Consider the following 17,617-nt stretch of genomic DNA (forward strand, 5'->3'; position numbering starts at 1 on the left):
CAAGCATTTTCTGTAAAGAGTTAAAATCACAAATACTTTAGGATTTGCAAATCAAAATGTGGTCTCTATCACATATTCTTTCTATATCATCATTTAACTGTAACCCTTTTAAAAGGTTAAAAATCATTCTTAGCTCAAGGCCCACAAGCTGTAGTTTGTTGGCCTGGGTCATGATTTAAGTTATCCTTTCATACTGTCTACAAACATACAATAAAGGCAAAACTGACATATACAAACAAACAACAACAAAAGAGATAATACATACCTTATCCTTCAATAAAATTTCATAAGTTGTTAAAAGTATATTAAATTTTAACCGTTTGGTCTGGGGATGCATCCACTCATGTGTTCGTATCTATTAAGAAATTTTAAAGATAATTAAGAGAAAATTAAGCAAATTATTCTTTTCCTTGAATATCTAAAACAAAAGCCACTCATAATACATACACACACAAAAACCTGTGAATGTTTATACAACAAAAATTATTTTTAATGTCCTGCATGCTGTATTAATCTCATCATGAAATACAAACACTGTATCATACAAACATCTTATTTAAAAAAAGAAACAAACATCTTTTTAATACACACCTTCACTGAAGAAAGATCTCATTTAATAAAACCTAAGAAATTCATTTAATATTAACATTTATGGATGAATATCTGGAGTTTTCTTCACAATGGGAGGACAATAATATGTAGAGGTATAGAAGAAACAAAACTGGCAATGAATTAAAATTGTGAAGTGACACTGTACTGACAGCTTTGTATATCTGAAATTTTCTATAAGAGTTGGAAAAAATACATATGATATCTAAACCTTATTTGATTTTGATTATATCCAATTTTTATTGTATCTAATTATGATATTTTATTTTTATTTTATCTTTGTGGCAAATTCTATGCTAGAATTAAGGCTACAAACCAGACACGGAGGCACATGCCTGTAATCCTACCTACTTGAGAGGATGAGGCAAGAGGATTCCAAGTTTGAGGCTAGCCTCAGCAATTCACTGAGACCCTGTTTCAATATAAAAAGGGCAGGGGATGAAGCACAGTGGTAAAGGGCCTCTAGGTTCAATCTCCAGTACCAAACAAATGAACAAAACAAAAAGAATGAACTACAGAAACAAAACAAAAAAGATAAAATACTCATGGTCAAAGACAGTATTTCCAGATTTTAAATCTGTGGGGAAACAACTTACCATGTTTCTGCTGTTAATATCACCTAAATAAACCACAGCATTCATTTGGGAAGCCCATGTCTGAATCTCCCTTTGCCAGGATGTGAGAGTAGAAAGTGGTACTACTAACAGAAAAGGTCCATATAACTGATGTTCATGAAACAAATAGTTCAAAAATGAGATCGTCTGTATTGTTTTTCCAAGGCCCATTTCATCTGCAAGTATGCAACTATTTCCTCTACAAAGTTAAAAAACAAAAAATTTTAAAATAAGTATGTAATAAAGATTCAATACATACAGAAGTCTTTTCATATCATGTGGACACATTTATATGAACATACGTATGATCTATTAGAGATAAAGTCCAGAGATACTAAATAATTATAAAAAGTATCTAGGAAGAACACAGGTGAAAAATGCAACTAGGAGTTATGTATATTCTCAAGAGCAGAAACTATAAGATATGGAAAACGTGGACTAAATTATTACTGTAAATAACTATAGAAAAGAGAAATATTCTAGAAATAGTGTGGGATGAGACTGTACATGATATTTAAATTGAATAAAAACACACTGAAAAATTCCAACAATTAAACAAGTTATACTATATAAGTCCCTTCTTTCTAGTATGTAATAAAAACTATTTATAAAAAACGGGGAATGAATATAAAATCCCAAAGGCTTTATCCTTTATAATATTGGAAATCTTCTCTAACTTTTTATAAAATTTTTAATCTCAAAATGATTTTAAAATATACTTACTTGCACCATGAGTGAGCAAGCCAATTTAAACCATTCAGTTGATAATCTCTCAATTCCAAACCCTCATGTCCTCCAATATAGGATGGTTGCTTCTTCAAGGCTACAAACCTTGGTCTCTGTTTTAATACCTGTAGTGGAAATAAATATTAACTTACAGAATTACTAAATATGAGAAATTATACTAAAAGATGAAAATTTCAGCTTTCACCACTAACTATAAAATTCCATGTAAAGTCATCAATTTCAGAGAGTCACTACTCAAAATGTATCTGAAGATTTAGTCAAGACTATTTTCTAGGATTCTAACAAAAACACAGTGAAATATTCTGCCCTCTTCTTGAATAAACAAATGAAAGAAATCAACTCCTGTAAAAATACATGGGACTCAAGTATTCACAAGCAAAGACTATGTTAGATTCATTCATAGCCATTCCTCCATCCTTCATCTAAAAATAAACCATAATACTTGTTTAGCATTCTATTACATTTCTGACTTTAAAAATACCATAACAGGGCTGGGGATGTGGCTCAAGCGGTAGCGCGCTCGCCTGGCATGCGTGCGGCCCGGGTTCGATCCTCAGCACCACATACAAACAAAAATGTTGTGTCTGTCGAAAACTAAAAAATAAATATTAAAACTCTCTCTCTCTCTCTCTTTAAAAAAAAAAAAATATCATAACAAACCCAAAAACTATCGCCAATAACTTCATACCAACTATGAAGATTTCAAAAATATTAGGCCAGATAGTCCAGGATATTTTCTTATGAGTGTGTCTCTCTTTTCCTTTCCTGCCTTCAGAGAAAATATCTGCTATTTTTAAACCCCTCTAGTCTCAAGGAAGATTTCCCTATTTTATTTCCCCAGTTTATTCCCCACAATGATCACCATCACCACCATCAATATTTCATCTTTCTGACATAATGTCACTCAATAAAGATAAAAGTCAACGCCACAGGGCTGGAGTTGTGACTCAATGGGCGGCACTGGGCTCGATTCTGAGCACCACATATTAATTAATTAATTGATTGATTAAAGGTCCACCAACAACTAAAATATATGTGTAAACATGAAATTTAAAAAAAAAAAGTCAATGCCACATCTAAGACCATATAGCAATTGGAAGACCCTTACTTCCCATAAGACCTATTAACCAAAAAGTAGTCTCCTTAAGTATGTCTGAAATCAAAATACAAGTCTACTTAGACCTGTAGAATTTGTGATGCATAAAAATATCTTCATTGATTAAAAATGTCAAATAATACTCACTTTGCAATCTTTAAAGGGAGTGGTTTTTGATTGGTTCCTACTAAAATACTCGTCAATGCATGCTTGAAACTTTTTAGAAATGAGAGCTCCATCTTCCCAGCTGCACTCTGAGTATGGAAGCCCCTGCCATTTGCAATAATAATCAGGATAACCAGCTGCTGACTTTTGATTGGAATGAGCTGTGAGATAAATTAGTATTTATTTTATCTTTTGACATTTAACTTTTAGAAACAAATTCTCAGCAAAGGCTACACAAGTAAAAATTAGTCATCTGCTTTATTAATACTATCATTTTTCAAATATACAATTAATACTATATTTGACATGTAAACATCAAACTTACGACATTTTAAAATTTTTCAAGTATACATACAATAAAAGCTTTATCAGAATCATTTATTACTAACCAATTATACGTTCCACTATTTGATACTGCTTATGTAGATCATCTGTAAGCTCTTGTTGGCAATTATAATATTCCACATCTTCTGGTGAAGCATTTTTCAACCTGAAAAATTTTAATCCAAGAATAGACTTCAAAATCTCCTCTAAATCACTTATCCTACTAAACACTTATCACAAACACTTATCAGTTAAGCACACAAGCTCCCATTTTACCACTTCATCAACATAAGCCAAGCTTGTACAATGAAGAAATTGAAACAAATGGAGCATCATTAATTTTTAACTTTACAAATTTGTAATTTTTAATGAATTATATATGTTTTTACACACACACACACATATATAAGAGAGAGAGAGAGAGAGATTAGATATACACACACACTTGTTATCAAGGAAAAATTTGGATATGGCTACCCTAAGAGCTTTCTCTTGAAATGGCATACTATAGATCAGGTAGTTATTTTAGTTCTTGAATATATATATTTTTATTACCAAAAAGCTTAGTGGAATCTTTGAATTATAAATATGTGTGTGGGGTGGGGGGCGGTTTACACAGCATGCTTACCATCTTTTTGTTTCTTGATCTTTTTTCTTATAATTATCCAATTTTTTCATTCCTCTAACATTCTGCTGCTTAAGGGTTTCTTCTGTCTCCCAGGTGTTGTGGATATGCGACCATCCTTTCCATTTAATTAAATACTGGATTTCTCCTGGCTCCTTATTTTTTTCAAATCCTGCATTTGGGTCACCATCTGCTTCAACTGCATAGATGGTGGTAGTAGCACCAGTAGCTAAAAACAAAAGTACAAGCCCTTCAACATAACTGTTATAGGATTAGGATTATTTCCTTTCGACTCTGAATTTCAAGAATATTAATACAAAACAAACCTCTTATATAAGCGAATAATCAGTACAGAAATTTATGTCAAGTTATATTATACCTAAAAGCAATTCAGAATTTTAGAAATAAAGATTATTTAAATTTAATACCCTCACTTTTTTTTTTTTTTTAAAGAGAGAGAGAGAGTGAGAGGGAGAGAGAGAGAATTTATTTATTTATTTTTTTAGTTTTTGGCGGACACAACATCTTTGTATGTGGTGCTCAGGATCCAATCCGGGCCGCACGCGTGCCAGGCTAGTGCGCTACCTCTTGAGCCACATCCCCAGCCCCAATACCCTCATTTTTAAAATTCAAAAAATAAACAAGGCCAAAACACAATGGAGCATCCAAGATTACATGCCAATTTACAATATTAACAATTAGGAGGCTGTTTTTCTTGTTAGTTTGTTTTTAATTTTGAGATAACTTCCCCAGGCTGATCTCAAATTTGCAACCTCCTGCTTCAGTCTCCCAAGTCACTGGATTACAGGCATGCACCACCACATTCAGATGATTTTTAATTATTTTAATGTTATATTTTAAAACTACATCTCTAGGTAACTAAAAATAACCTACTATTTAAGATGTATAAAAAATATTTCAAAATCCAAACACTTTGTATAACTGAAAATACTTAAATAGCAACTGATTATTTAGGTATAAGAGAAAAATTTAAATGCATAAGTTTGAAATTTTCCAAATATCCATATCATATGACATGAGGTCAAGTGAATAGTTTCTGAAAAGATCTAAAAATAGTTTTATAGCAAATAATTAAAACAAAAGAAAAATCCACCATCTTGGCTTTCAAATTTTAAAAAAATTAAGAAGTACTTTAAATAACAAACAATAAAATGCTTTTTTGAAAAATACCTCCTTTTCTCCCAATCCGACAATCCATAAACTTTTCTATTGTTTCAAATTCTTCTTCCTCAGGTTGAGGAACATCCTCTCCACACACTTCCAGTAGATCATCAGAATCTGTTTTCATTTCTTCATCTTCCTTATAGCTAACATTGACAGTTGCTTGGCGACGAGAACTTCTTTTATCATTATCATAATCTTCATCATCATCATCATCAGATGAATCAATCTGCCTCTTTTTCTGTCCAATAATCTTTTTTCCATTTTTTGACTTAGAGCTGAGGAAGAGCAGGAAGTTTTTTTGTGTGTTTTTTTTTTAAAAAAGACATTTTAAAGCAAGTTTTGAGGAACTACAGAAAAAGGATGAATACCTTCTGTAACTAATAATTTTTCAAACCAATAACATAATGCACTTACCGATTCTGAGGTTTTCTGCTTTTGACTTTGTTTTGGGGTTCATAATCCGATTCTGTTTCATCACAACTGCTTTTATCTCTCTCTTCAGATTCTGAATCTGAACCAGACTGAGATGGAGATCCTGACCCAGACATCTGCCAATCTTCACTGTATATAAAATTTATAAAGTATTTTTACTTAAACATACATAAGTTATGTATGATAAAATACAAAGATGAGCGACTACTCTTCCAGTTAACATAAAAAATATTATTCCTTTTACCTATGCTAGAAAATATTAAATGTCTGTAAAATAACACTGGAAAATATTCTTCACAGATTTCTCTCTTCAGATTTTTATTAATTATTTAGATACCTCAAATGAACTGTACATAAAAATGGTATCTGATTCTCATTATAGATGAAAATGTACTATGCTAACTCAAAAGAGCCACAGGTTTAGTTTTGAAAATCTTGTAAAATTATTCCATTTGCCCTCTCAAAAAACAAACCCAATTTCTTTCGTTTTAATTTTCTGCAGACTGTGATTTGTAAAATGACTTAATAAACTGAATTTACTAATGGTATATTTTCATTAAGAAAAGCTTATTTAGAAAAAAGTGTTTAAAAAAATAAAAAAATTACCAATAGTATCATCTCAATATTCAACAATTATCTATTACTATTTTTAGTCATTTAATCTATTTCTTTCCAATTCACATGTAGAGAATAAAATATTGGATGCACATGTCAGTGTTATTAGATAAAGTTGAAATAAAACACACGTATATTAAATTCTTACATGTACAGGTTGAATATCCCCAATTCAAATAAAAAATCTGAAATTTTTTACCATCATCATATTTGGGATGTTTCAGATTTGGAAATATTTCAGATTTTTAATTTTAAGGTTAAGGATGGTCAACTGGTAAAGTCTGTAAATATCCCAAAGTGTGAAAAAACAAAAACGTGAAACACTTTTGGACTCAAGCACTTCAAATAGGTATAATCAACCTATATTATATCTTGCATTGGCTATAGCTTTTGCTCCATTGCTCTGTGTCTCTTGCATTAATCAGGAGTATGCTAAAGATTATAAAAACACAGATAAAATCTGATTATGAAAGTAAATAACAAAAGCAAATTGTTATCTTGAGATCTTTTTAGGGTTTGGACACTGAATGTAGCAATATGCAGGCCATATGAAAAAATCTATTATATGTTTTGTAAATTATTTATATTGAAATAAACTTATCAAAACCATTCATTTTAAGAAATGTATACTTAGGGCTGGGTTTGTAGCTCAGTGGTAGAGCACTTGCCTTACATGCGTGAGACCCTGGGTTTGATCCTCAGCACCACATAAAAATAAATAAATAAATAAATATATAGTCATTTTAGGTTTAAAAATTAATAACTCGGTGAAAGATTTAAATAGTTGAAGAGACAAAATATTTGAAATTGCACTTATTTTGCTTTACAAACTAGAATACAGGGCTAGCTCAGTGGTAGAGTGCTTAACTAGCATGTATAAAACCTTGGGTTAGACTGCTAGCCCTGCAAGAAAAGGAAAAACAACCTGAAAAGTAGAAGACCACAGATTTGGAGTAGCTTAGAGTTAAAAACAAAAAGAAAACATTCAAAGATATAATGAATGAATTTTCAAAAAGTAATAAAAAATATGAATTCTTATATTAAAGATATATGAATCCTGTGGGAAAAACAACATATCCAAACACAGATATAACAAAGTGAATATTCCAAATATCAAAGACCAATAGAACATTTAGAGATCAAACAACAGAACAATGCTTCTAAAGAATGAGAAAAAAAAAATCATTTCAAATGTATATAAACTCAGAATCTGAGATACTTAATGAGTCATGGTTTTATGCAAATACAGTAAGTTTCTAATTGATTTCTTTCATGTCAGTGAAGTAAATTTCATGTGCAGATAAATAGTAAGGATAATTATTAACATAAATTAACAATCATCAATCACCCTATGATCCCTATACTCCTAAATTTCCCAAGTTATTAAGATTTTTTGACATTAAGGCTAAGTAGATCTTTAAAATTTACAAATATTTAGGGGTAAGAATTATAAGAGATAAAGAAGTGGCACAAAAATCTAAGAAAGATAAATGTTATGGGTTAATGGTTTAAATCATAAATGCCATGAACAAAGAAGTTCTAAAAGTCTATTTTTGGCAACAACTTTCATAAAGAAATACAAAGTTATTAGTATTTTCCTGATGCAAAAGTAGTCAGCTGAACAAAATGACATACTCTTTATGCTTTTTCCTCTTGACCTCACTTGATGAATCATCAGAATCTTCACTGCTAGAGGAATCCTGCAAAGAAAAATTTTTAAAATGTCATTCATAAATGTTTAAAATTTAACAAAGCCAGCTATGCTATATAATATTCACTTTGCTAATAAGAGTATGCTTAAGTTCTTTTCTTTTTGTTCTATGTTCTTATATTTACAATAGCTGGCTTAAAGTAATTAATAACATTTTATTGGGAATTGAGATAACAAAATCAGATAAATATCATAATGTCAGCACATTGTATAAAACCTTAAAATCTACCATCTCAGGTGATCATTATTGCTGTGTAGTATAGCCACAACAAGGAATTTGGTATTCCAAATTTTGAAATAACATTATTCTTCAACAGTAGATAATTTTTGACACAGTTCTATCTGAATGTTTCTATCCAAACACACATTTATGTATACTTATACACACACACAGAATCTACATTATTTATAACTGCAGTCTAGTCTTTAAAAACTATTATGAGAATAATTTAGTTTTTCACTAGCCACAATATGAAACCAATCTATGTTGGCTTATATACACTAAGGGAATATTATTCAGCTACAAAAAACAATTTTATCATTTGCAACAAGACGGATGGAACTGAAGGACATGTTTACTGAAATAAATGAAGCACAAAAAGACAAATATCATAAATTCTCACTCATAAGTGGAAACTAAAAGAATAATAGTTTCTAGAGCCTGGGAAAGGTATGGGGGAAGGAGGGATGGAGACAGGCTCATTAATGGGTACAGTAGTGGAGGCAGCTGAATAGGAGGAAACACTCTAATGTTACATAGCACAGTAAGATAACTATTAACTGACAATAATTAATTGAATATTTCAAAATTGTAGAGAGGACTGAGTATTTTCAATGCAAACAAATTATGATATCTGAAGTGATAGGTATGCCAAGCACCTTCATCTGATCTTACACATTGTATACATGCAATAAAATATCAAACCCTATCCCCATAAATATGTACAACTGTTTTAGTTAGAAATAAAAACACTTTAAAAAAAACATGTCAACATTCTATAAAATCTACTACTATAATATTCATCCACTGGTGTGTACAGATGTATATGTCTTATTTAATTCTTTCCTTCAAATTTCACATTTACATTTATTTCTAGTTGTTGTTGTTTATATATATATATATATATATATATATATATATATATATATACACATACACACACACACACACACACACATACAGTGCTGAGAATTGAACCCAGTGCCTTATACATGCTAGGCAAGTGCTCTACTACCACTGAGCTATAACCCCAGCCCAAATTTCTAGTTTTGCTATGATGAGCAAACACACAAATTTCACATTATTCTGAATTAATCTCTAAAGTGGAAATACTGGATAACATTATGTCTATATTTCAAGATTTTTTTTACAGGTATATTTAAATGCAGGTATTTTCTATTTATCCTTTCAAAGAAATTGCTTTTAATAATTTCATTAATATTAAATGGTCAAACATATGATCTACTTTTAAAATAATAACTCATTATGAAAATTCACCTCTTCTGATCCACTATTAGATGAAGCTGGATGTTGCTGTTGCTGTTGCTGCTGCTGCTGCTGCTTCTTAAGCATTGCAGATCTCTGAACAGCAAGAATACTGGGGCTAGATTTCCAGAACTGTAACAGAAACATGTACCAGGAAAAAGATGAAATGTGGCAAAAACAGAAAAACAATTTACTGACAATTCTAACATTTTCTCTGCCCAAATAATAAATTGACTATTTTCCTCTTTCATGTTACAAATACAATATCACTGCAAAATAATTAAAATAAAATGCCAGACTTCACTATATATAAGAAAATTAATGGAGTGTCAAGTTTCATAGATGACAATAATCATCCTCCTCTTTTAAGAGGATTATTTTCACAAACAAATTGAAAATATGCTATACTGGTGCTACTCAGTATAGTTACCTATTTTATCAGTGTGAGTAAATATGAAGAGCTGAGTCAGAATACAAATCAACTATGTCACTGTAAACACAATAAGCTCAGCTGACCTTTCTTCTTTTAAAGCAAGATTTTTCTCTATGAAAGCAGTTGTAGGTTGATTTATACTCTAGGCCCAAGCATCTAATCTCATTAAAGACCAATACGATAAGTAACATAGCATATACTATCAGGAAGTATGGTCAGGTTTTAGTTTATGCTGTAGTACTTTGTCTCAAGCAGAAAAAAACCCTATCCTATTCTACCAATTATCTTTGAAGAAGCAAATATTATATCTTCCTCCTATTAGTAATAAAGTATCTCCTTTGAAAGTCTTAAAAGGAGATATCACTGTAAGCTTAACAAGTAGACCTCATGAAGTTTTTAATTTTTACCCATGAAACTACTGTTTATGAAATTCAACTTTTGCCTCAGAAAGAGGTAGAAAAGGCTTTATCTGCATATACATTTGTTATATGTGCCATTTTATAGACTGTTTCACTTAAGCTAATAGTTCACACTGATGTATAGCCACAACTTATAGAATTACTAAAAGTAAACTTTGTTTTAAAATTGTTTTGTAACCCTATAAATTTTCCCAAAGTAATGCCAAAAATCTAATTTTCATTGGATATTTTATTTATTACCTCAGTTCCATCAACTTTCGGTGGTTTTGCTTGAACTTTGTTTTCTCGTGATGTGTCTGACTCAGACTCTGACTGACTGCCTGATTCAGATGCAGAGTCAGAGTCACTGCTACCTGACTGGCTACTGCTTCCATCACTGCTGCTTCCAGAACTCGAACCTGATCCAGAGCCTGAAGCTGAACCAGAATCATCATCCGACTGGCTACAATTAGAAAACACACATATTTCAAACAATATTCACTAGGAATTTAATAGTCAGAAGGAAGTTCCAGATCATTAACCATTATTTCAATATATCAACTTTCTATACCCAAATAGAAAAGAGAATCAATGTTATTTAATTTATAGTAACATATCTGACAGATTTTAAAACATATGCAATAAGATATTCTCCCTTGAAGTTAATAAACAAAACCCCAATTATAGGCTCCAAGGTCAGACACTTGGAAAGAAAATAAATCTGAGGTATGGTACATACACGTTTAAGAGGCCAGCTTTAGCTATTACAAAAATGAAATTGTATGAACGAAAGATTTAATATGTTGAAAATCTTTATATCAGGTGAAAAAAATTTATTTGTAGCTCTCATTTGTTTTCAAGACTATTTCTTTATTCTATCATTCCAGGAGATGGCAATTTACTATAATTAAGCTACTATAAAATGTAATTTACATTAAAATATCAATAATACTTCTAAGAAAATCATTTAAATTTCTCATGGTTCTACAAAAATAAATCTGAGGTAATAACAAATTCTCGTAACATTTTCTAACATCCACACACAACCATGAGAAAGCAATTATCATCTGATTGAGAAACTATCTTTCTTCCCATTTTTAATTATTGATCTAAAGTAGGAGAGAAATCACCTGAACTAAACAGTTGAGTAAAACTGTTTTTATTTTCATGGCCGTTTTTGCATGTGGTATTTACATATGAATAGTTGGAAACTTGGGTATTAAATCTCTGTAAATATGGTAGACTCAGCTTTTGACAGAATTTCATCTAGCTTCAAAAAACCCATAAGTAACAGCTTGTGCAGGTATATACAACAAAAGTTTTACTACCTTCTGTAATTTTCAATAGTGCCACCAGATGGCAGAACTGGCCTAAGAAAACAGACTACAAAATAAAGTTACTCTAATCCTTTTTTCAGAACAAGGACTTATTTTTTGCATAATAAACATGTGCAGAAAGGATTTTGATTCCACAAGTCAGATATAAGTTAAAATGTCTAAAATAAGAGCAAGTGTATCATGCTCTTAACATCTAGTAAAAGGTTTTTCTTCCTGGAAAACAGTGAAAACTTGTCTCTGAAAGGTTTATGCTATCAAGATCATTTTGCCAGTTTATACCCTTTCATCACATGGTTCTGAGGCCCCAAAATAGCACAGTGCCTTTAAACTCAAAAAAAGAAAAAAGTTAAGTGCAGTAGTGCACACCTGTAACCTCAGCTACTCAAGAGGCTGAGGCAGGAGGATGCCAAATCCAAGGCCAATCTCACTTAGTGAGACCCTGCCTCAAAATAAAAAATAAAAATGGGGATTTAGCTCAGTGATAGGGATTGCTTCAATCCCAGTACCACAAACAAATCCAAACAGTTTTTTAGCAATGATTTTATTTCTCTATTTAACACACTAGCTAAGAAAAATTTTCACTGACTCAATAAGACATGAAGTAGAGTAAAATGAGACAAAGTCCTTACCATTAAACAACTAACCTTGAGACATTCATGTAAACTGACAAATATCTTTTTGTGCTATGTTTAAGACAACTGATCCAGACATAACTAAACTGGTACAGTAATCAACAAGCATTCAGAATGAAGTGTTATTAAACTTAGTCTTCAAGTGAGAAGAGTTAAGCAAGAGTCCTCATTTTAATAGCTTATAACTTTTTTCACTATATTTTTTCCAGAGTACTTAACATAGAACCTTGTACAGCTGGGTGCTCAACAAATACTCTGAAAGTAGATGGATGAACCCAAGCACCATGGCACAAGCCTGTAATCACAGCTATTGAGAGGCTGAGGCAGGAGGATCACAAATCCAAGGCCCACCTAGGCTACTTGGTGAGATCCTGACTTGAAAAACAAAAAAGGTTGGGGATGGAGCTCAATGGTAGAGAACCTGTGGGTTTCATCCAAGTAACACACACACAAAAAAAATAAAGTAGATAATGAGTGAATAAATCTGGGGGAGGGCTCTATTATAGGCCTACATTTTAAAATAAATCTTCCAGATGCACTGCTAGTCAAAACTGCTCCTTAGGGATTCAGGGAGTATAGCTCAATGATAGAGTGCTAATTAGCATTTGCAGGGCCCTGGGTTCCATTCACAAGTGTTCACACACCCACACACACAACACTGCTTGTTAACAAATCAAAATTCTTAAGTGAATATAGGAATTTTTCCTTTCACATATTTAGGGAGTAATTCTGTTTGGAAATAAAACCAACAGTATGACCCTAGGTTTACTATTAGAATGGGTTTACCTTTGGAATTAGAAGTATTTATTTTGTTACATTGTTCTCTAGTAAGATGAAGAATAGGTGGCTGAGCACAGTGATGACTACCTGTAACCCTAGCAACTCAAGAAGATGAGGGAGAAAGAATCACAAGTTCAAGGCCAGCCTCTGCAACTTACTGAGACTCTGTCTCAAACAAACAAAAAGGACAGAGAATGATGTACTTCAGTGGTAAAAGTTTGATTCCCGGTACCAAAAAAAAAGCAAAGATGCTGTGGGAGGAATACCAATGGGTACTAAATTATACTTAAGAGAAAAAAGTTCTGGTGTTCTATTGCACAGGTATAAACTACAGTACAAACTACAGTTGATGACAATGTCATTTATTTCAAAAAACCAAGGTAGAAGATTTGGAATGTTTTCCCAAAGACAATGTCATTTATTTCAAAAATCCAAGCTAAAAGAAAATATTTGGAATGTTTTCCCAAAACAGAAATGAGATAAACATGCTTAACCTGACTTGAACATTTTATATATATATATATACATATATACATACATATACACACACACACATACACATACACACACACACACACATATCACATGGTACTTCATAAATATGTACAGATCTAATGTGTCAATTAAAAAAGGAATATGCAGAATGTAGAATATCTTATTTACTGCTACAGAGTGATTTCTAGAATATAATTTTTTAAAAAAGCAAGATACAAAACAATATGGTATGCTTCCTCTATACAAGAAAGATGGAAATATTTATATACACTTGCTTATTATTTTGAAAAAAGCAAGAATAGCAGCATAAACCAGCAACTAATTTAAAAATGGCTGAGAGAGTAGAGGCAATATGGATTGCCAAATATTCTTCAGTTTTGAAATTGTGCAAATTTTATATACCTTGTTTATACATTCAAAAAATTAAAAATGTGTGTGTGTGCAGCGGGAAAATGGGAAAAAAATCTCTATATTCAGACATAAAAGTATAAGCTAAAATATATGAATAGCCTTTCCCTAATAACTCTTTCAGCCTAGTACTACAAGTGCTCCAAATTTAATCTAATCATAGCATAATTTTAAGTCTCCAGTCTTTCTATAACAAAAGTCAGACACCTATAAGGCCTTTCATGAAAGATTTCATCCTAGCCTAATTCTCCATTATAGATTTCTTCAATTAGTTTATACCTAACAAGTTTAGCAATCGTTAGTGATTGTGTGGTTTTGTCCATTATTTAATTAGAGGGAGCAAAATGGTGGCATTTTATCATTCTTCATTTATCCAATATAATTTCTTCTTTAGGGGCAATACAAAAAAACTTTCTCTCTTCATATTAGTTATCCTTGAGGCACAGTTCATAAATGAAAGGCATTTTCATTTCTTTTTCTTATTTACCAATTTTCAAAAGAGTATACAAACCACTAGCATTCTTCAAAGCACATCAATAACTTTTAAAGTTTCATTAAAACCTCATGGATTTGAACTTATTTCATAAATTTTAATACACTTTAGCATCCTTCTTGATTTCCATACTGTCCCACTTTTAGCCAATAGGAAATCCTTGATTAGCTCCAGAGTCCTTTTGACAAGACTTCAGTAATCTTTGATAGCTTACTTGCTTTTTGGCATGACAAGATGTCCCAGGCTCACCTTGCATATTTCTTGCCTCAGGCTGTAACTCAGAAATTTCATCAAAAAGCTCTCCTTCTGTTTAAATGGGAAAATAATAGGAACCTCAGTACTAGGTAAATCTATTACTCCTGGACTGGTTGTTACTTTTAAGATTACTTTTAATGGAATGGACTAGGATAAGTGTATTTTTAGAGAAAATACATTAATTTATACTTTTCCAACTGAAATTCAAATTTGCAGATTTTTTTTTAACCTAATTTCTTTGGTTTCATATTTATATCATCACTGGGATTACGTTTCTCGGTTTCAAATATCTTTGGCCAACTAATTGCTTGCTTTATCTTAGAATACATATAATATTTTCAAAATAATACCATTATTAGTATCAACAATCATTACAATCTGATTACTGAAAGTTAAATTTTCTTTGCAATTCCTTTTGTTCTCAGGAATACTCACTCCCACAAATTACTGCTTTCAAATCAGGTGAAATAATTTTTTTGAAATTTTTTTAAATTGTGGGTGGACACAATAACTATATCTTATTTATTTTTATTTATTTTTTTTGTGGTGCTGAAGATCAAATCCAGTGCCTCACACATGCACTGGATGAGCACTCTACCACTGAGCCTCAACCCTAGCCCCATGAAATAATTTATTTCTGTGTAGCTACCAATTTGGTATAATTAGGGTCATTTGTCTTTTTTTATTTTTAAGGACTGCCTTGTATTCATTTGATTTAATACTGCTTTTTTATTACTTGGATCCAACTTCAGAGCTTACAGAGAAGTTAACTTCCATTCCTGTTTCTTCTATACTATATCCTCTCCCTTTTAAAATTTTTATCTTCCCTTTTATAATATAAGCAAATGAATATTTATGCTCCCTCTTTTATAATTAACATATTTAAAAGTCTTAAAGAAGATCATATTTCAGTTTGGTCAATCTTCCTAATCTTTCAGTTCCATGTTCAGTGTAAGATCCTATACTGTATTTGACTTTCATGTCTTTAATTGCCTTTAATCTGGAGAATTATATCCTAGAAATCTTCATTACTCCTCCACTGAACCACATCCCAAGCCCTTACCATTCCTTTATGCAACTGCATATAGACCATTTTGCATACACTCCGGAGTTTCAAGTTACCCCTCAACTAAAAAAAGGCACACTTCCAATTCTTTGATACTGTAAATAGTGGTACCAAAAAAAAAAAAAAAAGCCCTTTGCAGATATCCTTTTGCATTTATGTCAGTGTGTTCAATTTGTTACTCTCAGTCAATGTGAACATCTCTTAAGTTTTAAATTTACAATCCCTAGCACCCAGATCTTGAATCCTAAATACTACTCTACACTATTTAACTCCTCTGAGAAATGGCCTACCCTAAGGTTATGACAGGGAAGGTACATAATTGAGCCCAAACAACCTAGCTGTGTTAAAAATTACTTAAAAAAAAAAATGAGAGGATGTTAGATATTGGCAGGAGTGGGGGGTGGGTGAGAAGACAATATGAAGAAGCTTTCATAGGACAAATCTCATATGAGCACCAAAATAAAGACAGTAAGGGATTATTACCCCATGAATAAAAACAGGAATCATTGAGTCCATGCTAAGACACAGTCAGCGGGGAGGGTTCTGACAGCTCTAAATGTCAACTGGTAACTGTGAACAAGGTGGTTGTGCCAGAAAAACAATCATTTGAATAACCATAGAAAATACTGGTTCAAGCAATAATCATCATTGGAGGCTACAATTAGGGGTAGAGTTTGATGAGTAAGATATTTATATAGCTGCAAAGTGTCTTTTAACAAATAACTTATTAACTATGTTAAATTTAAAATCACAGTGAAGAAACCAGGCAATATCTTTTCCTATGGCAATGCCAACGAGGGCAGACAGGCTATATGAGCTTCAGATGTGATATCCTTCAGAAAGAAACCATTACTTGCACAGAATAAGGGATGTATAACCTGGATCTAACCGTAAGTGCACAAGACAAACCCAAATTGAGAAATATATTCTGTAAAATAACTAGCCTGTACTTTTCAAAATGTTCATCTCATGAAAGACAAAGAAGAATACTTCAGATTAAAGGCAATTAAGGACATGAAAGTTAAATACAGTATAGGATCTTATACTGAACATGGAACTAAAAGATTAGGATTGACCAAACCGAAATATTACAGTACTGTATCAATGTAAATTTTCCAGATTTTACTAACTATAGAGGGCATATGGAAAAATTTACCTTTATTCTTAGAAAATATATACTGAAGTGTTAACATGTAAGAGGCATGACTTTTGCAATGTATCAAATGGTTCAAAAAATTAAATACACATTAACATGGATGCAAATAATATGTGATTTTAAAGATAGAATAACAGAAAATGTGGCAAAAAGTTAAGACATTAGCGAATCTGGGAAAGGGCATATAAAGTTGATGATACTATTCTGGTAAGCTTTGTGAAATTTGAAATTAACTCAAAATTTTAAAAACTAACAATTTTTTTTTAATATCACAAGCTTCTTCCTCCATTAACCTTCAATATTGTACAATTGTGTTTGCAGATAGTAAAGGGCACAAAGATGGAAGATTTAAAAGCCACAGAAGTCAATGAATATGGAAGTTAAGTAAACATTCACTGGCATAAAAAAATAATAAAAAAATAAAAATATCTAATACATAATGAATCAACAAATTGGCCAAACTAGGAAGGTAGAAATACATGTTATTTTTCCCTTCTTTCTTTTTTCTTTTTCTTTCTTTCTTTCTTTTTTTTTTTTTTTTTTTTTTTTTTTTTT

The 17,617-nt window shown here is 31.5% G+C and overlaps 1 protein-coding gene across 5 annotated transcripts in view; it reads right to left on the reverse strand.

The window, feature by feature from the left end:
* The window catches only part of Chd1 (chromodomain helicase DNA binding protein 1), a 77,498-nt gene that overhangs the window by 46,887 nt on the left and 12,994 nt on the right, over positions 1–17,617 (reverse strand). For all 5 annotated transcript variants that reach the window (XM_048811482.1, XM_048811479.1, XM_048811480.1 and 2 more), the window contains exons 2-12: positions 10,702–10,903; positions 9,622–9,741; positions 8,048–8,112; positions 5,780–5,926; positions 5,372–5,640; positions 4,184–4,409; positions 3,621–3,721; positions 3,214–3,392; positions 1,947–2,074; positions 1,206–1,422; positions 266–355 (exon numbers count right to left, since the gene is read on the reverse strand). In XM_048811482.1, the coding sequence (XP_048667439.1) occupies positions 266–355; positions 1,206–1,422; positions 1,947–2,074; positions 3,214–3,392; positions 3,621–3,721; positions 4,184–4,409; positions 5,372–5,640; positions 5,780–5,926; positions 8,048–8,112; positions 9,622–9,741; positions 10,702–10,903 (1,744 nt within the window). The remainder of the gene's footprint in view (positions 1–265; positions 356–1,205; positions 1,423–1,946; positions 2,075–3,213; positions 3,393–3,620; positions 3,722–4,183; positions 4,410–5,371; positions 5,641–5,779; positions 5,927–8,047; positions 8,113–9,621; positions 9,742–10,701; positions 10,904–17,617) is intronic.

This window comes from Marmota marmota, unplaced genomic scaffold, assembly GCF_001458135.2.
Source record: "Marmota marmota marmota unplaced genomic scaffold, marMar, whole genome shotgun sequence".
In the NCBI taxonomy this organism is placed as follows: domain Eukaryota; kingdom Metazoa; phylum Chordata; class Mammalia; order Rodentia; family Sciuridae; genus Marmota; species Marmota marmota.